This window comes from Crocodylus porosus, unplaced genomic scaffold, assembly GCF_001723895.1.
Source record: "Crocodylus porosus isolate Cpor-Errol unplaced genomic scaffold, CroPor_comp1, whole genome shotgun sequence".
Classification (NCBI taxonomy): domain Eukaryota; kingdom Metazoa; phylum Chordata; order Crocodylia; family Crocodylidae; genus Crocodylus; species Crocodylus porosus.
Genome location: NW_017728932.1, coordinates 9805427 through 9829684, shown reverse-complemented (window position 1 = coordinate 9829684; position 24258 = coordinate 9805427). Strand labels below are relative to the sequence as shown.

Below are 24258 nucleotides of genomic sequence, written 5' to 3'. Positions count from 1 at the left end.
AATGGCTGTTGGGTGATTTACAGTGCTCCTTCACCGCAACTGTAACTAGCAATTTGTAATATTTAATTATAGATAATTTTCCCTTCATCTATCTAGGTACTTATGACCCCCATTACTGTCGTTTCTGAGCACTCACAGCATTGATCAAAGTTTCTAAATAATTTCAGTATTAAGGATCAGTTCTTCAGCTGGCACAAAGAGTAGCTCCTTTCACTTCAATGGAGCCATGCTGAGATTCATCAGCTGAGGAGCTGGCCATAAACAGTTTATTAAAGCATGCTGCATCTTTGAGCCCATCAAATCAGTTGGATCTCTTAAAAGTTTGTCAGCTGAATTCTGGATGAGCGATGCAAAGTTTTACACTTAGAGGTGGAAAGATAATAAGGCACGCTTAAGCTTGATATGGGAAGGAAATTGAATGGTGGATCTGAACGAAGCAAATTCTGTCCACATTTCCACGTTACTCGGCCCCCTGGTATTAGGAATTGGACGTACTGATTCTGACCAAAGAGCTTTCTAAATCAGGACAAGCAGAGGCAGCTTGATTTCCAAAGCTGGAATGCATTGACCCGTCTTCTTGGGCCAACCTGCTGGAGAGCAAAAGGTTGAGAGGACGGGTGGGAGTGCAGGGGCCACATGCTGGATAAAGAGAAGAGCTGGTCAGTTCAGCTGCACTATGGTTTCTTTGGAGTTTGATTTATTTTGAAATGGCTGGCTTTTGTTAGATGAGTCATTAAACAGCACAGAGATGAGAGGATAAGAAAATGGAAACATTACAGGGAACGAGAGGAATCTTATGTAATGACCTTTTTTTTGTTTTAGCTGAGCATGTTTACTTATACCTCTAGTATTTAAATTAGGGATGGAAGAGAAGGAAAGGATACTTGCGGGCAGTGTGTTTCCTTTGCCAGGTTTCTAAGGGTGCACCCCCAAACGCAAGTTAAACAAGAGCCATAATATTTTCTTTTCAGGGACACACTGCTTCTTTTCTCAGTGCTTTCCTAGTTGCACAGAGGAATGATTGACCAGAAGCCCAGGAAACGTCTGGCAAGATGCCAGCTTTTATTTGTTACAGGAGGTTAAAGGTTACCTAGAGCATAAAAGAGCTTTTTCTTGCTTGGACAGTCCCATCACTGTGTACATCAGCATAACTAACAGCCCTGGCAAAACCCAGAAGCTGTCTAGAGACTTCTGGCAAACTTTAAAAGCTGGTTCTAAAAAAGAAAATATAAGATTCCACTAATTTAAATCTATGCACTTATATACACCCACGCTCATCCACAGAAAACAGCACAAAAGCATACACAACCTTAAATTAGTGAGATCCTTACTTTGTTTGAAAGTTTGGCAAATAGCTCAATACATACAAAAACGCATACAAATATATACGGGAACCAGAGAGAGCCTTTCTAATATAAAGCCTCATTTTATTGTGCTTCTTAGAGATTAATAATTATTCTCTTATCCTTTGAGAGCTGATGCCATTTCATTTTTCCCCATACACCCACACTGCTGTTTCCTTCTGATCTAGATTTGTAGCTTAGCTACTGTTCCACTAAAAAAGAAAGTATCCGATAATACCGTCCTATAAAGATGCCTATAATGTCTCTGCCTGTTCCTGTCTGTAACAAAGAACGAAAATGTCAGCTATTTACAAATGGAAAATAAAGAACTTGCTCTTCCAAACAGCCCAGGGAGAATATCCTAATCATGAAGGTGTTTCTTGTGTGTTTCAAGTTAAAAAGGAAGGAAAAAAAGCAAAACTGAAGATCTGAAACTAGCTTCTGTTTAATCAATCATCCTTATAGGATTATTGTCTTTAAAGCGTGTAATTATAAACAACAGATGGGAGAAATGCTTAGCATAAAGAAGAGAGAGGCAAAGCAGCTCAGCATAAAGAAAAGAGAGGGAAAGGAGCTCAGCATGTTGACAAGTGTTTACTGTTTGGATCTGATCTGTGTGCGCATGTGCATTTGAATCGGAACCAACTGTGTGTGTTTGCATGTGTCTATTTGGATCTGAACCAACTCTGTGTGTGTGCACACGTGTGCGTGTTTCTTCACAATACAGGTTTCCTCTCTTCCTGGAGTCTGATGTTACGAGGTGCGAAAGACTACCATAATGGAGCTCTTCCAAAGTTCTTCTGAACTCCATCAGCTGCCCAGAAACCCTCCAGTTCTCCGGATATAAGCATCATGCCAGTCTTGCCGCTGTTGATGCCAAAAGAGTATTTTTGCACGTTAAAGTGGTGGGATGAACTTATGGGAGGGACTAACCCACATTCCAATGGTGATTCAAGGGCCGTTCTGAAGGCGTGAAGTGCCTAGCTTCAGCAAGGGCATGGCCAAAGCTTTTTTCAGACTACAGAAGTTTCTTCGGCGGACCCAGTTTCTCCTCTTCTTTCTCACAGCCGCGTATCTAATGGCTGGCAGCCTTCTCCTGTTACAGCGGTCCCGCTTGGTTATTCAGCAGGGAGCCCGGGGGACCTCAAATAGCCAGGCCGTCCCACTTCCAGACGTTATGATAGGAGTTGGAATCCTAGACACCACCAGAGCACTGCAAAACCCTCACTTGAGTCCTAAGTTTCTGGTAGGTGTGAATGTGCTCCACGACTCTTCTTCAGACCAGAGGTACGGGCCACGGTGGCTCATGTCTCGAAACTCAGAACTGAGGCAGTTGAGACGACGCTGGTTTCACAGGTTCATGAATGAGCAAGAACCCATGCAAGCAACAGGATCTGAGGTGATGAAACACAAAGCTGAAAACAAAGGTAAGGGACTTGTCCCAACTTTGCTGTTGTATCCGTCTATCGCACCCTCATGAAAGACCTGGTTTTAGGCAAAGAGTGACATGTTTCTCAACTTGTAAAAGTAGTCCAGCTGCTTACAGAAAGCGTGCTTTTGTACTGCTGGAGTATTTGCAAGCCAGTTTCTAAGCAAGTGTACAAGCCATGACATTTATCATTCTTACATCCTCACTCATCGATTTTCCCCTTCTTCCAAAAACAGAATAATTGAATTTAATGGAAACCTCTCTGATGAAAGACAAGGCCAATTGCAATTAAATATTTGACCATAAATGAAAAGATGCTCACAAGCAGCTCATTACTGAATGTTCCTAGTGGTATGGAAAGCACTGCATGCCTATCTTTCTCTCTCTCATACACACACACTCTCTCTCTCTCTCTACCTTGCTGCTGGTGCACTTTTCCCTGAATGCTTTTCTGGCGAGTTAGATATCACTGATCAGATTCATTTTTCCTTTTTTCTTTGAACAAGTGGAGTTGACAATTCTTAAAATGGGTTCTCTCTCCCAGACCAGGGATAGTATTAAAACTGGAGTTGTATTGAATTAAGAACCCCAAACACCAGTATACGTAGCATCACACAAGTCTGCCTACTGGGGTTGAGACTTTCCAGGGTACAGCAAACACTGCTGCAGCAAATCACACGTATGGTGTGCAGGTCTGTCCTCCTCCATCTCCCACAAGCTCTTCAATCTTTAAAGGGACATGTCACAAGTAAGTGTAACCCTGGCATTCCCTTCAAGTGTTACATAAGTACCATGTAAGCCAAGAGAAAATCCTGGAAGTGACTTGGCTGGGTGGGTAGTATAAGTGTTACTGAAAATTCACATGACAGCAGGCTGAAAGGAGAACATTAATGCATTAATGTTTTTGATCCTTAAAGGTTACCATCCGCATCAATATAAACTAAACTAAACCCATTTTGCTATGGGTCTGATCATGTTAAGGAATAAAAACCATGAGCAATCCCAGTGAACTCATTGGAGAAACTTGAGTGAGAGTGCAGCTCAGCATGAGGAAGGCCTGAACTACAGCCTGGACAACTCAGGACAATTTCCTTGGAGCAGATCGTACCCAGATCGTATATAAACCATCCATGAACAAAATCTCTCGCACAAGGGCTCACTGGGGCTAAGGCAGTTATCCATCAAAGTGGGGTTTTCAAGTGCACCGAAGCAAGTTGGGAACCTACCTCTCATCCATTTGCATTGGAGCTAGTTGCCTAACCACCATAGACCCTCTTGACAATCCCACTCAGGGCCAATCTTGGTCTTTAAAAGTCTAAATGCCTCTGAAATTTCTCCATAAGAAGCAACAAAGGCCCCCTCTGAATTCTGCAGGCTCTGAATCAGGTGCTAATACTGCCAATGCTTCTCCAGAACAAGGCCAGAGACATAATGCCAGCCACATTAAAGAAATAGTGTTAAATGCTTACCGGGAAAGAGCAAGGTTTGATCAGGTATGTTCTGAGCAGTCTGCAAGTGATAGAGGAGCCCTGCTCAAAAGCTGTACTATGAGTAATAATCACATGGACTTGAGTGGTTGTCACCAGGTCACTGTAGACTAAAGAAGGGAACAGTCATAATATGGTACATGGAAATCACCCTCTTGCCTTACACGTTGAGCATGCTGTAGTCATTTGCAGCAAGGGCAAAATTCTTGTTGTGCATGTCTACTACAGTGCTACACATATACACTTGGACTTTCAGTATGCATAGACAAGCACTTCTTTTCCTTAACCATGTAAAACTAAATGGCACAGGGTGCCACTACAACCCCACAAAGTTGGCACAGATTAAGATAAGGCACTATCAGCAGCAGTGCAAGGATCTTTGGTACCAACGACCCTAGCTCCCCCTTGCCAGGATTCACAACCAGGTACAGCCCCACTAGATCTTGGCTGTCCAGGGGAGGGCTGTGTTCTCCTTTATCACCACAATAAAGCAATAAAGGCATAGAGAAAAGGGATTCTGAATAAAAATAGACACCACATACAAACATGCTCTTCATTTTGTTGATTAATGGCATCAAAAGGAAAATGATACCACAGGAAAATTTTTTTTTTTTTGGTGGGAAAAGTGCCTAGCAGCAACACCCACTGGGTGCATTTTTGGAACCTGAAACAAAAAAAGTTTGCATTAATGATGCGTGACAGATCAATCAAAACAGAGTGGTGAGAATTATCAGGAACACAGAGAAGCAGTTTGCAATACTGCTGGGGGGCTTTCCCCCCCACAAAGCTTCACAACCCACTGGTTTGGGCTGTGAAGACAATAAGGCCATAAATGGATTTTAAATCAATTGAAATGCAGCAGCCTGCATGACTATGGACTTGAGATTCTCACAGTACACCCCAGGCTACCACGAAACAAAAGCATGGGCATTCCTTACACTTAAGGTTGACCCAAACTAATGACTGATCTAATAATGTACCCAGAAAAGTTGACAACACCCACAAAGGAAAGATCTGAGTCTCCTTTCACTCACAACAAGGAGATGCTGGTCTAGCTCCATTGCTTCCAGGACAGTTATTTCTGATCATTACTGGTATCATCAAGACCTGACTGAAAAGTGGATCAAGGATGGTGCAATGTTTAGGTGCTGACTTGGCACTGGGCAGACCTTCAGTTATGCCCTGGTTTGCTACAGACTTCCTGTGTGACGCTGAGCATGTCATTTGATCATGCATGATTCAGTTCACCATCCATAAACCAGATGAGGGGTATTGCAAAGAAAAATGCATTATGGATTATGAGGCACTCTGATGCCATGGTAGTGGAGGCCTTATGAGCATCTATCTAAGGTTAATAGCATACTCTTCTACATTGACCGACAATTCTTCTAGGAGCTATTCAAAAGCCTAAACAGCTGTGTAGGGGACACATCAGCTGAATACATGAGCAAGCTCACATGCTATCAGATAAAGCTGAGGAGGTATATGCAAATAACACCTCTGCTTTAAGGTGATGAGATATTTTATTGGAAGGAAGTCGCTAGGTGAAGCTGAAACTTTAGCAGGCATTATAATCACTGAGTATTTCATTGCATCTTGGAAGGGATCCACAAAGAAATAAAGAGCCCATAAGTTTACTAGGAGAAGAAAAATGAAATCGAACGCTGTGCATGGAAAGTTTAATTTGTAACTGATAACTATTTCCAAAGACATCCCAATGCTTGTTAACAATGCTGTTATTAATAGTCATTTCATGTTCACGCAAAGATTCAAATGATGCATGTTCAAATGAACATAACTCAGTGAGATGTAGCAATAAGTAATCCTTTGGCTCCATTTCAGCTTGCAATTATAACTTAGTGAGGCACTAGATTAATGTCTGGTACAGGCGCTGGCCTAAACTCATTTTATGGATATTTTCAAAATGAATATAAATTTAAAATATTAAGAGCTGCTTATTCAGTAAGGCTGAAATTTTTCAAAAGGAGCCTACGGGTAAAGTTTTCAAAAGTGCTTTACTGAGTCAAAAGCCTAAGTTCCATTTTCACAAGTGACTTATGGGTAAGATTTTTCAAAGGTTCACAGAAGCAGGTAGGTAGGTGCCTGGTGGGATTTTCAGAAACAGGTTAGGTAATTCAGAGCCTCAAAGAAGTTAGGAAAAGGTTCTGCTTTGATTGCCTTTGAAAACACCACTATGTGCCTACATGCAGTTTTTGGTGCCTGAGTGAATTTTTGAAAACATCACCCCCTTAGGACAAGGCATCCCCATTCAAGGTTGAGGTGGGCCTATTTCAACATAAACTTAGGCTAAGGAATGCTTCTCGCTATGTGCTTGCACAGCGTCTGGTACAATGAGGCCTCTGAGTATTATTTTTAATACCAAAAATAATTTGGTTCTGTTCAATAGACAGTATTTCTCAGGTACGATCACAGTTTATAGGATGCTGTATAATAGATCACATTGATTAGTTATAATTTTTTGTTCCATTCCTCATGACTCTATATACCTGACAGACAACTGAGATATTGTCACTAAAGTGCCATTATATTAAATAACTGTGTGAAGTCAAATTTAGATTGATAGATGAGGTTATAAATTAGATGTTGATAAGTGAATATAAGATAGTTTCATACATTGTAAGGCTGGAAGGGACCTCAGAAGATCATAGCTACCGGAATTCAAAGCGACGTAAACTGCTCCTGGAATCGGGTACAATGTTCCTTAGCTTAGCTTCCCATACACCGACTGTGAGCTTGGTGCACCAGCCCCAGACGTTACATTTTCAACTGCAACTGGGTGGAATCAAAACCACTGAAATCAGAAGTTTCCAGTGAAATAAGAAAATTCTTATTGCAGGTGCATAACTCACATCTCATTAACAGCTTATTGTGGGTGTATATTCACAGCTTGTGAATTTTCTAATTGCATGTTTGCAAATTACCAATGTGCAGTTCTTTGAAACTACTGTGGTGTTTGTAATATTTAAATCTTTGATTTATTTTCTTAGCTCTAAAGTCTATTAGAGTGTTGAGTGGCTTATTCTTATTCTTTCATTTGTTATCAATTCCAAACTTATACTCCCCTTTCCTTTCTACAGCTTACATGCTACTTACATTGTCTAATATTCCCATTTTCATCTCATGGCTTCCAGAATCAAATTTCCTTCCCTCCTTTATACTTTAATAACTCTATGTATTTAAATATGTTATTGTACATTATAAGGTAGCTCCATATTTCTTCCAGTGATGAATTCTTTTCAGTGGAATGGGAAAGAAAAGCTTTTTATGTAGTTTATAACTGATGGCAAAAAATGATGTTTAATATAGATTTCACAGACATTAGGGCTGGAAGGGACCTTGGAAGATCTTCGAGTCCAGCCCCCTGCCCCAGAAGCAGGAAGCCAGCTGGGTCATAGGATCCCAGCAAGATAAACATCATATAGGATGCAGTCTTGTTCACATGCTAAGCAAAGCGTGATGTATTTAATAGGACTTAATGATGACGATAGAGAACGGTGGTGTAATGTGGTGGAGAGACTTCTCCACAGTTAAGACTAAGCCGACTGACCCAAAGCAGTTACAAGGGGGAATTCACATGGCAGCAAAGGGCCAACGCAACCCATGCAACTGCAAAAAGGGAAACAAGGTCACTTGATCCCAGCTCTCTTTCCTGCCCAGAGCAGGGGGTCGGACTTGATGATCTAATAGGTCCCTTTCGACCCTAGAAATTGATGAAATCTGAGGGTACCATGTTGCACTCTAGTGATCTGTACCTGCTACAGTGGTACCCAGGTGACAGAGGCTTTTGTAGGCAGGGACAAGTTAGATGCTGTCCAAATTTGTTTTAGGGGCTTAACCCAGCCCAGACCCAGATCCAGACTGTGCCTCCAGCAGGGAGAAGGAGGGGCAACATGGAACTAGATGCAGAGTACAGGGGCCATGGAAAGAGACAGGAGGTGTTCCAAGGAGACGGGGTGATGGAGAATGACCAGATGAAGCAAATACTAGCAACACAGAGGCTAAGGAAAGAGTGGGTAAGGGACAGGGAAAGGCAGGAGCCTTCAGGAAGGATAGTATTTCTCTTCTTTCCTTTTCTTTGCTTTCCACTGTTCTCTCCCTCCATATCTTACCTGGTATAAACTCCCCTGACCCATACGCTGTGCTTTGCATCTTATTGCTACAGTGTGCAGGAAGTTTCAGGGCGGGGGGCTTTCATCAATACGCCCCATCAGGTCTCAAAAGTACATTCTCCTCATATGAGCCTCACCTCCTAATCATAACCACTTTCTAACCGTGTTGGCACTGCCATATAATCCAGCATCCCACCTAGCCAGATCCCCCTTCTCCACACACCCTACCCCCACATTTAAACTGACCTTCTTACAACAAACCATTTCTTACAACATTTTCAGTCAACCTTACTGGTATATGCATTAGTCATGGCTACCAACATGCTGTTATTGACCTTCAAAAGAAAAACTAAGGGCCTTGAATTTGCATTTGAATGTTCTGTATGTATAAAATTATCTCTAACCATTTCGTGCACTTTAGGCACTTATATTGGATGCTTCAGTGATGATTCCAGAGAAAGGACAATGAAGGGAGCTGTGTTTTATGACTTAAGAAAAATGACAGTATCTCACTGTCAGGAAGCGTGTGCTGAGAGGTAAAGTGATGTTTCTGACTGTACTTGTATCTGTTTGCTGATAACAAAGGGAATTGAACTCAGAAGGGGAAAGAACTCCCTTATGTCCAAGAGGAGACTTGTAGCTAAATGGGGTTACCCCATACCTCCAAGAAAACCTGGATGAGGTGGGTTGTTTTGGGTCCCCCCATTTACAGTGGAATAGTTATTTCATGGTTGGTATGCTAGTTTGACTTTAAAAAGTCACCACTGAAGAAACGTATGCAACTACACAGGCCTGATCTATAGTTAAGCAGAAGGCAGGGTAAATATGCATCTTAGACTAACTAGCTAAGATCTCTCTCTTTCTAGTCCATTGAGGTAAGCCATAAAGATATATAGATATTAGATATAGATCTATAGATATATAGATCTATAGATCTATAAGCATGTGTCTATTTTTATTCACAATCCTTTTCTCTATGCCTTTATTGTTAGGGCAATGTGGTGATAAAGATGTAGATATAGATATCTATATGGAGATTATATCTATACCTATAGATCTCTAGATAGAAACAGAGATAGCATAAGCTTTTGTGAACTCAAGTTCACTTCATAACATGCTGTGAAAGGACAAGCATTGACCAGTGTCTAAAGTGGAGCGAGTGGTGCAAATAAAAAAGGTGGGAAGGGAACAGGGAAAGAAAAGGGGCAGCAAACAAGAAAAGAAGCCATAGGAACAAAAGAGTCACAAAAACTAACTGTGGTAATGGGACAGGAATCCATAGCCCCCCATTTAAACCAGACTTAACACAATCCAATCTGTAGATAACTCTTGATCATGCTCAAAAACTGGCTTTTAACATTTTGCTGCCTGAGCCTGACTTTAGACTAATACGGCTAACTGCCTCTCATTGATCTATAGTCCAAACTGTAGCCCTTGTTAATGGGACTAAGGGGTGGGGGCATAAGCACCTGGGGTCAGGTTGCACAACATTCAGTTGGGATACTTTATGGCTTACCTCAACCCTGGAGCAGGTGAGCAAGGAGGGGGCAGAAAACCATCAGAGCCTTGGCTTCAGTTCCTTGCTAACTGACTAGATGAGCTAGGGGTGAATGAATGAAGGATAATTTATGACTAGTTAAACTACTTCAGCAGTTTTCCTGATCCCAAGGGCAAGATGAAGGGGAAGAACAGCTATTCAAAAAGTGCATCTATGAAGCATATTGACCCTTACTCTTTGGGCGATACCATTTACATGCTTCCCAGGGCTCACGATACTGCTCAGCCATGTGATGTTGTCTCTGCAGAGAATAGTTGGAATACTTTAGGGGTTGCTCAGGATTAATTGGGTGCCTATGAAAACTTCACTCAAGACCAGGAGCTCATGGTAGACTTGGGAGACGTGGAAAGGATACCCCACATACAGCACGGACCAGTTTACTTGTGCTCATATTGCCACTTGATGCCAATGGCAGCTGCAGGCATGAAGCACTTTTGAAGGTTGAGCCAATTGTTCAAAACACATGCATATATATCGACATGGTATTTAAAGCCCAAATTGTTCACCTTCTCCAATGCATTTTTGTTAACCTGTAATGATGATTATGGTAGCAAACTTTATATGAGACATCAGATGCAGACCAAAGAAGGGATATGCATCCTTTTTGGTGGTCAGCGTGGGACTCCCTTCACAAATCAAGTATTTTATTAATTTTTGATGGAAGGTGTGATCCCTTATTTTGAATACCTGTGAGTTGGGGGAAATGAGCGTCTCTGAGTCAGTGTTATCCAAATCACACCTGCACACTGGTGTGGGCACAAGAGAATCTTCAACCTTGAGAGAGAAACTTAAAGACTTTGCCTTTATAGGCCATCATTTGGTATCACCAGTTAGATGCCATCGATGCTAGCATTAACTTCCATGCAGCAAGGCACACATTTGAATTTTTAAAATAGACTGCCGTCAATCCAAGTGGATTGTCATTTCATGCTTATTAGGGAAGCTTCTTCATCTGCAGCCACTGCTCACTGAAGCTGCGAGTTTTGTACCTTGAAAGAGACTGCAAGCCTTTCATCTATTATTCAAGTAATAGCCAATTCTTTTTGTTTTGTTTTGACCATCTGAAAATTACTTGGCTGGATCCAAAGTGCTTTCTGATAAAAGCTAGTTACAGCAGTTTATGAAATGGACTTCTATGTCACTCTAAGTAGCCATTAGTACTTTCTAAGAAGCACTGCATCTGAGATGTTAAAACATCAGTGCCCTGGGGGACATTGAATGGTGCCTAGCAAAACTGCCTGCCTTTCACAGTCATGCATAATGCTGTCCACTTTTTTAACAGTTGCATTTCTGGGATGGAGGAGGAACGGTCCCTGGGTAAAAGCTGCTAAGCTTCTCAAGTGCACTGGTAAACGTTGGGATGAACCTATATTGAAGCTACTGTTTTCTCCCCCCTCATCCCCCTCCACCAGGGCCTACACCTTTGCTGGCTTAGAATATGGTGCTGAATGTTACTGTGGGAACAAGCTCCCAGTGAACATCGCCAAGCCAGAGGAGTGCAATAATGAATGCAAAGGAGAGAAAGGCTCCATCTGCGGAGGAGTGAACAGGCTTTCTGTCTACAGAGTGGAGGAACTAAAAGCAGGAACAAAACAAAGTGAGTGATACAAAGCTATTCCCAAGTCTTTCTTCCCAGCCAGGGACAGAGTATTCAGTGCAGTGGCTTGTACAAAGTTCATCCAACTAAGCGGCCTCAGAGATGAATGTTAATAAATACTTCTTGTTCCACCTTCCCATCCCACCCCAGAGACCTGACCTGTGGGGTTTTAAATGTGGTGAATGGCAACTGACCACAAAAATTGGATAGCTCTTATGGATGGTGCAGGTAATTTGGTTCACCAACACAGTTTGACCATATTGGTATTCAGGAGGAATGGGAAGTATCTGACTTTGCAGCATCACTTTTGCTACGTAAAGAAGCAGAGTAACCATAGGAACCCATAAAACAGTGCGGAATGATTGTCACTTCAATAAGATTTCATCTCCAAAAAAAAGAAAAAAGAAACCCCGCACCCCACCAAAAGCCCATTATGCATTCATGCTTAGAGGGTGAAGAAGAATTATATCAGAAACAAAGCCTGAAACCTCTCTTCTGCAAACAGCACAAAGAAAACATGCATCAATACCATCCTTAACCCACACTTTATCTTAAGCAAAATCAATAGAGTTTCACACACACAGACTTCCAATGGCAGAAGAAGGATATGAGCAGGCATGTATCTCTTTTAGATGAGAACTAGAAATGATGTCAGCCACAAGGTTTTGCTAGGTCCTAACGACTCTTGTTCTACCAGTGGCTGAGATTTCGGTCAGATTTTTGTTCAGTTTTGACCCAATGTTTATTCTATTTGCCACTCAATTAGGATTTATTGTGAGAGAGAAAAAATAGATAAACCTCCAGGCCAACACAAAGCACATAAAGTGTCTAAACAGTTGAGCAATCTGTACTTTTACCAAGCTTATGATTCCCTGAGGATCTTATTTGCTGAGAACAAACACCAAGTCCTTAGGTTGTAGCATCATATATGGTGTTTCATTGCTTCTCAAAGAGGAGTCAAGGCCTGTACAATTATGCACCCAGCTACATATAAATTATATATCCAAGGTACACAAGCCTAAATTGCTAGTGTCAAGCTGACAGGCACTTTGGCAAGCTTCCCGGGGTTTTGCATCACTGTTTAAATCTGCGGCATGTTAAAAAAAAAATGCCATTTCACAAGAAAAGACTAGATTCACTTTTTCTTCTTAAGTATTAGTGAACTACAGAGGTGGAGAATGATGCACTGGGCGAGATTGACATCTCGCTCACCTTGAGTAATACTTGTCATCTAACTCTTTGAATGCCCTTATTAATATTAGCAAGGCTACTGGCTAAGCATGGGACTATTCAAGCTGAATGTAGTCCTGAAAGCTGTGTGAATCAAAGAGTGATCCACAGAGAATAAGCCATTGAGCATGTCTCATACACCATGTGGCAAAACCTCTCGGCCTCCTTCCCTACTGTTTTGGTTCCTTACCTGCTAGAGAGTCAGGAGCGGAAGGAGGTTAGAAGCATCTGGTGGAATACCTTTCCACTGGAAAGTGAGGATTCAACCAAGTGTGGACTTTAAGGAGCAACATAGTGCTACCTACATTTTCACTGAAAACCAGGCGGGAAGGTCACCCTTGTTTCCTACTCACAAGTCATTCATGTGTCCAGTTCCCTGGGCTCTCAAGCTCTTCAGCAAGCCCGGGGCCCTGGCCACCTGCTGACCAGGCTTGTCAGACCCCAGACTACCCAGCACTCAGGCTTCTTTGCCTCTGCTTGGACAGACTAGCTAAAACAGATTGCCACGCAGGAAATGTTCAACCCATTTGGGTCTTCTGAAACAAAAACTACAAAAATACCTCTGCATTTCCTGAAGAAAATGTCACACTTCCAACTTTTGCTTCCAATTCTGAAAGAAAAGGAACTGGCAAGTGTGACATTTTCTGGGGAAAACAATTTTGGGTCCCATGCAGCTGCAATCAGAAGATAATTCAGTCCTCATGGCTCAGTTACTCTTGGCATGTTTGATGAACATTACCACCAAGAAAGCGTTCTGGCTGATTTTTGCAACCAGGTGAAGAGCTCCATTTGTGTACATTTGCCAGCAGATTTGCACCCACCTAGGTAAAAAAATAAAGCTTTAGTGAGGAAACTATTTGCACTAGTCTTGTCAAACTAAGGTGCTTATACTAAGGAATCAAAAAACCCCCAAAACAAAACAGCTTAATATCCCAACCTGTTAGAACCCTATGAATTCCACTGACTTCACTGAAAGCTAAAGGTCAGTCATAAATAGGCAACTACATAATGAGCACATTAGAATTATAGATAAACGTAGTGTTATCTCTACATAGTCTCTGATCGATTTGCAGAAAAACATAAAAATGTAAAACAAAATAAACTAGTCAGCAATAAGTTGCAAGGCTGACATCCGCTATCAACAGAGGCAAATGGAAGTGCAGTTTAAGGGAGGCACAAGCCTTCTGCTGCCCTCTGCACCTAAATGAATTTCTCATAGTATTATGATCAGATATTCCTCATTGTAAGGGAAATCAGCACAGAATCCCACCCTCTTTGTACCAGCGGCTGCCATCCAGGACACAGCTTGGTGCAGGGGGCTGGACCTGATGATCTTCCGAAGTCCCTTCCAACCTTACAATCTATGGATCTATAAGCTCCTGGCCCTTGAGCTCTGAGCAGAAGCCTCAGGTTATGAGCTTGATCACTGAATCAACAGATCGTTACTAGTGTGCATCCCCCTTCTGTGATTTGGGATCATCACCAGCTCACATTGTTTGGGGGAGGCTCTTTAGGATCATAAGCAAGAATGAATGTCTTCTACAGGGAGCATATGATGAACTAGACCTGAAAGGTAGCACGACAGCTTCCACCTTGGTGCACACTGAAAGCACAGGCAGACACCTCTGGAGCTCAAAAAAGCACGAGTCTCTGAAGCTCAGAGCTGCAAGCCTACAACTGTCCAGCTGAGAACTGGAAAGGACTCATTCCTGGGACTGGGCACAACAAGGGATGCATAACTTTCCAGGAACCTGTGGTTCCCAGTAACCCTTGTTGTAGCAACATATGCTGAGAGAATTGCCAAGGTATGGACTATACAGTGCCGAGTACAGCACAAAAGCTTATAGAGAATAGAATAGCCCATCATTTTCCAAGAGGCAGAATTTGGTTGTGTTTACAGCTTTCACCCTCAGGAATGAGGAAAAATAGGAACAGAACAAGACCCAATCGTTCCATTACTATTTGTGGATTATATGAGAGTCCCACATTTACCCAGTGGCTTGCAAATGTTAATATGAGCTGCTGGGCTCTTGGATCATACATGATAGGCTTTTCTAATTTCCAGCTTAATTTAGAAGAGGTAACAGCAAAAGCAACACAAAACGTTTTGCATAACTCCATATAGGCACAGGCACACTTGCTTTGCTGCTGCAGAAATAAAGCTATTCACACACACCGGAAGGTAAATACCAAACACAAGCACCTTTTCACACCAGCACAAATCAGCAGTAGCTTTGCTACTGTCTAATGAGATTACAGGAGTGCAAGCAGGATCAAAATGTACCACAAAGTAGAGCTTCCTACATAAAAGAACAGACGAGGTTATTTAGGTAACTGAGATATTTTTTTATTAGACTGAGAGAAAGCTTTTTGAGGTCATTTTGAGTGAAGACCCAATGCTTTTAGAAACAAAGACCCATTAGAAATGTTACCACCTTCTGCCCCAAGGTAAAGTTTTTGAACTGCCTTCTCCAATACAGACACAGAGAAGAATAGGGATTTAAATTTATAAGCAAAGGGGGGGAGCCTCCCAAAACACCCTGGTGGTTCTTAAGCACACATTGCTCAATCTTCTAGTGGAAGGTGCTTGTAACAGTAATACAAAAAAAAAAGAGACCAGACACATTATCTCTTATGATCTAGTTTCTTCCACATCTTTCCTGCTGCTGTCTGTTTTGCTACTTGTATCCCGATTCCTATTGACAATATCTTGAAATCTATTATCTCTAGCAGACTGGTCTCCTACTGTTTCCCTTCCTAAATCAAAAACACCAGCTAAAGGGATCTTTTTTTTGCCTGGAAATTTCAAAACTACCAAGTGCTATTTGGACACGTTTTCCCATTTGTTTCTAATCAGAGTTGGGCACCCACATCCCTTAGGTAGCTTTAGAAATCTCAGTTCAAAAAAATATATATTCAGCCCTACAAAAGTGAGGGTCTCCCTTAGGGACTAGCTATCACACAGCAAGGGGTATCTGTGCTGACCTTGTATTTTCCAGGATAGTAAACAGGCCGGCATAATTGTTGGCAAAGGGTGAGTTTTCAGTGGCAATCACACTACACTAGTTGTCAACCTGTTGAGAAGCCAATAGGACTATTTAGCTTATCACAAGAAGATCAAGAAGCAACTTGATTATAGTGTATAAGCGCCATAGTAAGATAATACCAGGTACCAAGGCCCATTTTAATCTGTCAGAAAAAGGCATGTCAAGGACTGAAACCTTAAAGCCAAACACATTCAGAATAGAAATAAGGAATAATTTAACAGTGAAGGGGATCATCCCCCAAAACAAACTATGAGGGGGACAGTGGATTTACCCTTTCCTGAAGTTTGCAAAACCAGTATCGGGTGACATTTTGGAATATACTGCACATTTTAGTCCAACTGAAGTTACTGTGCTCAGGTCAGGAGTCACTGGATGAAGTTTTTCCCATCTGTGTTACACAGGAAGTTAGATTAGCTGGTGCAATGATCCCTTCTGGTCTTAAATGTACGCTGGGATGGAAAGGGCTCCGAGTGACAATACAGGCAATAGGGACTCTTCAAATCCATAGTGTAAAACAAACAACTGAAAAAGCTGTCTTGGTGACTACAACTTTACTTTCTTCTTTACACTGAGCAAAATAAAATTGGTAGCAAGTTAGGGGAAGTTTGATCTCATATACTCCTTTGTATGTGGAGAGTAACACCGTGGAAATGCATGGATTTACTGAATATGCACTGGCGTGATTGACGTTGGAATCTGGCTATTGTGACAGGGAAAAAAAAGCATGTCTCCATAACCCAATTTCTCTGTTCAGAGCCCCCCCTCCCCCCGAACATAACCTCCTCTGTGGGCACTTTTAAATGTGCTCTGTGAGTGACATGGGTGGCACTTTCATTAGGGTGGCTCCAAAAGCCGCTTTAATTAAGGTGCCACCATGTCTCATATGTATCATAATTGAGTCCACTCCAATGTACTGCAATTCCAGCACTTTGGAGCAGCCTCTGTGCTCATGTATATGTTGCCTGTTACTCCAGCCCAATGTTAATTATATTTGTCCCATTACCTGAGGTAAGTACTGTTTAGGGAGACAGGGATGTCCAATGAATAAAGCACTGGAACTCAACTCAGGAGACAAGTTTCATTCCCAGGCATGCCGCTAGCCTGCTGAGTGTCCTTGGCAAGTCATTCAGGACTCACAGTAGAGATGGTATCTTTTAGTAGACCAACAAGATTTTTGCAAAAAACACCCAACCCCCCTCCACCCCCGACTACCAATTTTTTTGCAAAAATATTGTTGATCTAATAAAAGATCACCTCTATTACGAGTCCCAATTGCCTTTTGCTCTAGACCAATACGGCTACAACCTGGATACCTTGGCAAGTCATTTCACTTTTATATGCCTTTGTTTCCTCATATGTAAAAATCAAGATAGATACTTGCTACCTCTGTACAGTGTATAGAAAGCTAGAATTTAAAAGTGATATCTAAGTACTAGATGTTGTTATCATTATGGCTGTGTGTTTGGCCTAGCAAAATATCATTATCGTTTCATTCATCACCATCATTCAAGTAAAAATAATACATTTGCATCAATTCCACAAGGGGGGAATTTATGCCTGTGTATCAAGTGTGAGGAAACCCTGCATTGCAACTCCAGCCAGACCGAGAACCTCTTTCTCACCTCAGTTACACAGCTGCCACTCTACAATTCCTGGGGTTAATAAGATCGGTATCTGGCACCCAAGGAAAGAGCATGCCCTCTCCATGAAGAACTTATTTTAAAAAAAAGGCTAAAAAAAAAAGCCTAGTTTTGATCTGGGAAGCTGTAGTCAGCTCCCCTGCTCTGAAAAGAATATGAATGGGAATGTGGAGGGGGCACGCATGTTAGCTACTGAACAGATGTGCAGAAAGGTAGGCCTCCATGGGGGCTTCTGAACTCATTTTAAATTCTGCTTTTTTTTCCTCTTGGTCTGGATCATGGGAAGCTTTGTAGATTTTTATCAAGGCTTTTAAGCCACTCAAAGAAAAAAGAAGTATCTTCAAAAGCAAACCAGGGCTTGCAAACAATAGCAATGCCCTCCACTGGTGGAATTTAAATTAAACTCCTCTCCGCAGCCCTACTTTCAATAGTTAGTACAGAGCTAAAAGGCATGTGTTCCTTTTCAGTACAGCAGGATTTTGCAACACATTTTCCTGGTGTATATCTGCGTTTCTCTTATTTCTAAACTGTGCTGAAAATATATATATAATTTTTTTCCTTTAGGATCTGAAACTAATATTGTTATTTGCGATAATGGCAGGCAACTATGGGCTCTGTTTTCTCAAGAGAAACTTATTTCATATCCCTGCAGGGAGGAATGTTATCTATCGAGGATGTTTTAAAGCTCCAGAAAATTTAACAGACACCTTTCCAGCCTCTTTGATACAGTCCAATTTGACGGCGGAGATGTGCTCTGAATTTTGCTCCAAGAAAGTAAGAACAGTTCTCATTTCACATCCTTTATTCTGGTTTTTACTTTTTCCTTTTTAAAATTTATGACGTGAATAGAGAGGATTAGTGCCTTTGGAGATGTGTTTCCAAAGGACAGAACTCTTCAAAGTAAACACCCAGTGGTATACCTGCTCCAATTATTACTGGACAAGGGTGGCAGACGTGGGAAGATATCAGAATACGATGCATAGGGAAGTCGTTCTAAGCAGCCAACCAATGGACCACGAGGAAAGTCGGTATTGTGCGTCATGTTACAAAGAAGCGCAGCCCTGAATTTGATGCCACTGGGGATTCCTAAGCTCACAGAGATTCAAGACTTGTCTTCTGAAGGCACATGCTGACTAAAGGCAACATGTCCCATATATGCCACTCAGCACTGACTACAACTGATAGCCCTGACTCTGATCCCATTTATATATTAGTATCAATCGGAAACAATGCTGTTAAAATCCTTGGAATTGGAGTAAAGAAAAAAAAAATAGCACAGAGTAAACAGAATCAGGTGCTGGGGGGGGCAAACCTCCAACTAATGCAAAAATGTACATCAGATGAGAGTTTAGGTTGGACAAATGTATGTAAAAGAAAAAGCAACTTGTACAGATGAAGAATTTGTATTTAGTAGCTTTTCATACCCACTTTGCACATGTGCCAACACTACTAGAAGGCAAAGGCTTTGGAGCATCAAATCCAGTGTGTCCAAAGTGACATCGGTGATTTGACTTAAGTTCTTAGTTTTCCCAAGCTGTACCTCCATTGCCTTCACTGAAATTTCTTCCAGCTCACCTGAATAGCAGTTTTAGGGCCCTGTTTGACTTCACTACATCAACACCTAAGGGGAGCAATTCTCTACAGTCTTGTACTTGCATAATCATTTTTACTCTTGCTCAAGTGAATCCAAAGAGCCCGATTGCCATTTACACTTAGGCCCCATTATATTGCTCTGGCAACATAGAGAAATCTAGACGTGGAGGCAAATTGTGTTAAATTTACTCTGCGGCACCTTTACAGTGCTAGAGTGTAAAGCAGCCGTAACGTAAATGGGAAGTAGGTTTTCCTACTGATGTACCTACATGCAATTGTGGTGGCAATAAAAGTGAATTGCTTAAGGGGTCTAATCTAATCATTTTATGTTAAAAAAAACCAAAACAAAACATAAAACCAAATAGTGCAGGTTAAACGTGGATGCAGTTATACCAGGATCAAATGCCATTCTACTGGTGTAGGTCTACTCCCCATTCCATATGGAGACAAGCTCTCCTGGCATAGCACCTCCTCGCCAACGTAACAGAGCTCACGCCAGGAGCTTGCACTGCTTTTACTCTAATGGTCCAATTAACCTGATACAACTCATACATGTAGACAAACCCTGGCTAGCGATTTTGACTTGGGGCCTGTCTATGCTGCTTCTGAGCTTTCCCTGGAAGTGCTGCTTGAGAAGTATGCCCTGCTTGTAGAAATGCAGCAAAAACCATCTCAGAGGCAATAAACAATGTGGGGCAGACACATGCTCAGTGCTGCTCTGAGGCAGTGATATGATCTCGTTTAGGGGATTTGGTGAACACACTGTAGGAATAAGCAGGCTGGCTATGCTTCAAAAAGGGATAGTTGTAGATGCAGAATGGAGACAGCTATTTACACATGCTTTGGTGCTTCTACTATGAAAAGTGACTTTGCAGGGTACAAGGCAGTGACAAAAGGGTTCTGTCAGGTATTTACTGGCTTGTGGACTGAACACACAGGGCCTGAGTCTTCAATAACAGGTCGACGGCCGTATAATTCACTTCATTGACTTGATCAGACTTAAAACTAGCTCAGTGGAGTGAAGTATTTGATCCCAGCCCCTTTCTGCTTAGAGGAGCTGGTGGTTTTATTTCCCAGGTGGGGGGTTCATCTTTGTGCAGAGAAAGATTCACTTTGTGGTCAGATGTAGCCTAAAGCCACGCTCCAGCTGCACACACTAAACCAAACATTCAATTACTTTGTCTTCTAGTAACACAAAATTGATTAAAACTATTAAGGCATGAAAAACAAATCTTCATAATTACTAGGTAGAGTAATGTTACTGCCTTTTCTCCCATGACGCAGAGTGGGAAGATTTTTTTTTTTTCCAGACAAGATATCCTGTTTGCCACCTCCTCAGTACAGCAGTTGCAAAACACTATTGAAGCATTGCTCTGTTGGTTAACCATCACAGCTGTTGGATTCATATGTTTAGTACCTTAGACTGAATGCCTGGGACCCAGCAGGAAACTGGCCATCAGCACTGTGAGATTCTCTTCTCAGCTCTGCTACTGACTTCTTGCTTAACAATGGAAAGGAACTTGAACCTGTGATCACAGACAAATGCACACATAATTTATGTAGCAGGATGGAGTCCTAGGGTCGCCGTGCTCTCCCCTAGGCACCGCCTTTAGTACCGTGCCACACGTTCTCCACGCACCCTGGGAATCTCGCCCAGCACATCTTGGACATGAAGTATTTATTGTAGGGAGGCCGCCCTTCCTTCCCTTGGCTACGGTTTCCTGCCGTGTGCCAGACCCGCCTCGGTCTCCCTGGCACTTGGGCGCTCTACAGCCCTGCCTCACTCCGTGTCCTGTTGACGCTCTGTCCCTTCACAGTCTCGTCTTGCTCGGGCTCTCTGGAGTCCCACCTCACACTGCGCCTCACGGCGCTGAAACGGTCGCTGCCCCTCTCTCTCTGGGGCTTCTCGCTCACCCCGAGCCTCTCTGGGGCTCAGGTTCTGCGCGGCCTAGTTCTGCCTTCTGGGGTACTCGGGGTCAGCCCTCCCCCAATACTGCGCCTCGGCCTTGGCGCTCAGGGATGGCACCTCCCCCCTGCTGTGCCCTTATGGACGCTCTGGGTCGATGCCCTCCCTGCACTGTCCTTCCTGGCAGTCTGGGAGGCACACTCCCTCTGTTGCACCCTTTTTGGCTTCACAGTCGCTGCCCACGGTCTCGGGGCCTCTCCGCAGTGCTGCCCACGCTCTGGGGCTGGGGTCCACACTCTAACGTGGTTCCCCTATGAGGCCTCCTCCATCCCCTTATAGCCTCACCCAAACCTCCGGTCTAACAACCAAAACACAAGCCAATCGGCTATAACACAGACCTATGCCTCATGGCTAAAATGTCCTCCAAAGCACACCACAGGCGTTCCATCTCTCACCCGTGTCACTAGCTGCTCGCACATCCAGGCCTTTTCCCTTTCACACATCCAGGGCCGAGCTCCCTCCTCACTGGCCGCTGGCTGCCGGTCTCCTTTGGGCTTTGGCCTGCGATTTATGTCCGAGCCAGGCCTGCCCCTTCCGTTCAGCTGACCAGACAGGCGTGTGTCCTTAACGCCCTCCGGTTGCCCCTAGCAACCAGCACCTGAGCCGCTACTCCAGCTCTCCAGGTAGCAGGCACCTTAGTGCCCCGCTACAATTTACACTGGTTCACATACTGATGTAAATCACAGAAGGATCAGGGGACAAAACAGATGTGCAGCTACTCTGCAGTAGCTTACACATAAAGTGGCTCTTACATTACCATGGGGAATGCGGTGGGGAAGCAGGTGATAATCTGTTTGCCTTTAGCGGGATGGAAATGGACAGCTGGGTGACACCTCCAGGGGTCATGCTCCACTTAACTGGGCAAAGTTAACCTGGTTTAGGGAGGATGCACCATCTCTCATCCCCAACCCTCCCCTCCCGTCTGCCCCGGCAGGCTGGCCTATTTATCTGAGCTAGAAAAAGGGGTTGCCATAATTCACTGTTAGCAGTAAAGGAAGAGGCAGAAAACAAAACAAGGCACAATATCTTTGCTTAATGTTTATACAGACAATAAAGAAGAGGGAAGTAAATTCCATTCATCTCTTTCCCTTTAAGCTACCATTTTCATATAGAAAATGGCCAATATTGGAAAGCATTTGCAAAGAGAGTCTGCAGAAAGGCTGGTAAAGCCATGCATCTTATCAACTGACAAGCCACAATCTCTAGCCGCGATTCTCCTGATTACACACCATTTGGAATATTACAGTGTCCAATGCTTGTACATATATAGTCATAGTGCTTTTACCTTCAAGCCAAATGCTTCTTGACACAATAAACAACAGCACTACACTTTCAGAAGTTTGACTCCCGCCTTCCCTGCACCCTCCCGGCTGGCTTTTCTTCTTTTCTAAAATGCTGATGTAGTAGCAGCAGCATTTTCTGCATGGTTCAGTTAGTGTGAATGGAGAAAGCTCAATGATATTAGGATTCACTGAATAATGCAGGAGGGGAGTGGGGGTGGGGACACTTTTGCTATTATCTTCATTTGCATTTTTCAATGACTTCTGAAAGAATTACTTAGTTTGTAAATCTTCTGGAAAGGGGCTTGCATTTTACTATGCATGGAGCCCTAGTTTCCTGGTGCTATATTTGTGTTTCTTCGGGCAGTTCAGTTTTTTGTGTTCACTTTCTTTGGACACTTGTAAGGGGCAGGGGTTGGAGATCGGAAGGGGGTGGGACCCTGTTTTAGTCAAATGAGCCAGGTTTGGATTTCACTTAGCTTTGTGGAAGATAGATAGTTTAAACACTCTTCCCTGTAACGTACATCAGGAAAAAACTGCACAAGGGCAAAATAATAAGCGATGAAAAATAAATTAAATGTAAATTAAAGAGAATACCTGGTTCACAGACAACGCACCCCAGAATGGGAGCATGGAATATGCACAGAAAAGGTGGTTTTGAGCTTCAAATATATTTGTCAAAACTAAACCTTGCACAATATTTTAAACTTTTCCTTATAATGGCTGTTGCTCCTTGAAAAATAATATGGCCAGATTCTCAGCTGGTATAAATCAATGCAGCTTGCATTAAACTCAGTGAAGCAGCTCCTGTTGAACTCAATGGAGCGCTGCCATTTTACACCCTTCGAGAACACAGCCCATTACTTTTAAAAGACTTGTCCCATTAATTTAATGGGTATTCTGGTTAGGTCAGTAGCCTTTCAGCGAGACTACCTGAATGCCTAAAGTTAGACAGGTACATAAACAGCCTGGTAATGTGCAAATGAGAGGCAGAATTAAATTAATATAGAACTTGTTTGTCATCCTCATAAAGTGCATTAAGTATACTAAATGTTAGAGCTTACCTTTGGAAGCATTTAGATACAACTTTGAGGGAACAACTTTAGATAGAACATGCTAAGTACCCTTAATTATCAATTTATTTGTTAACACAACAATGACGATAGCAGCCCATTATCACCCAGTAACATAGTGCCATGAATATTTCGGTGCCAAATAACTTGGCCATGAGCCATCACTTCCATACATATTTTCTCACAAGCCAACTTAGTATTAAAATCAACACACAATGGCTTATTTCATTTCGTATCTTAAATAACTGACCTGCTTACAAGTCAAGTGATGTATATGAATACTTTTTCTGACAAACACAAACCCCCCCCCCCACAAAATTGGGGTGCATGTATCAAGCAGGGGAATTGATTTTTTGCCAGGTATAGAAGTACTTTGCTTTGATTCCTGCTGCATAGTGCAGCAGCTGTGGCACTACTATTCAGGCAGCTGAGGGACTCAATTGACTGAATAGCTCATAGTTCATCACTCCATGTGTGTTAGCAATTGCCTCTCCTTAGTAATGTGTTTTTCCACTGATCAAAATAACCTTTCTTAGAACATTTTTGCTGTTTGCTGATTCTGGTGTCTCCCCCTCTATTTCACAGCCCTGGAGACCCTTTTCAAAATCACAGATACACCCATAGGGAGCAGTCTTCAGGAACAGCTAGGATTTCGGCTTTAGTTAAGCAGGGGAGCAGGTGCAGTCAGCTGAAGGGCTCTGTCCTTGCTCTGTGTAGTTATAACAACTCTGGAAACATCTTTTTCTTCATTTTGTCTTTCAAAATGAAGCAATATTCTATTCAGAGGTTATGTGCAAGAAAATATGGTAGTATCAGTGTTACCGAGAAAATCTGCCAAGTCCTGACCAGAAGGGCTTATCATCTTCATAGGTGAACAACAAAAAT

General features: G+C 42.5%; 1 protein-coding gene across 3 annotated transcripts in view; it reads left to right on the top strand.

Moving 5' to 3' along the window:
- WSCD1 (WSC domain containing 1) overlaps positions 1-24258 on the top strand; it is a 51495-nt gene that overhangs the window by 10502 nt on the left and 16735 nt on the right. For all 3 annotated transcript variants that reach the window (XM_019545550.1, XM_019545551.1, XM_019545552.1), the window contains 4 exons: positions 2071-2770; positions 8811-8925; positions 11360-11544; positions 18114-18235. In XM_019545550.1, the coding sequence (XP_019401095.1) occupies positions 2341-2770; positions 8811-8925; positions 11360-11544; positions 18114-18235 (852 nt within the window). In that variant the 5' untranslated portion in view covers positions 2071-2340. The remainder of the gene's footprint in view (positions 1-2070; positions 2771-8810; positions 8926-11359; positions 11545-18113; positions 18236-24258) is intronic.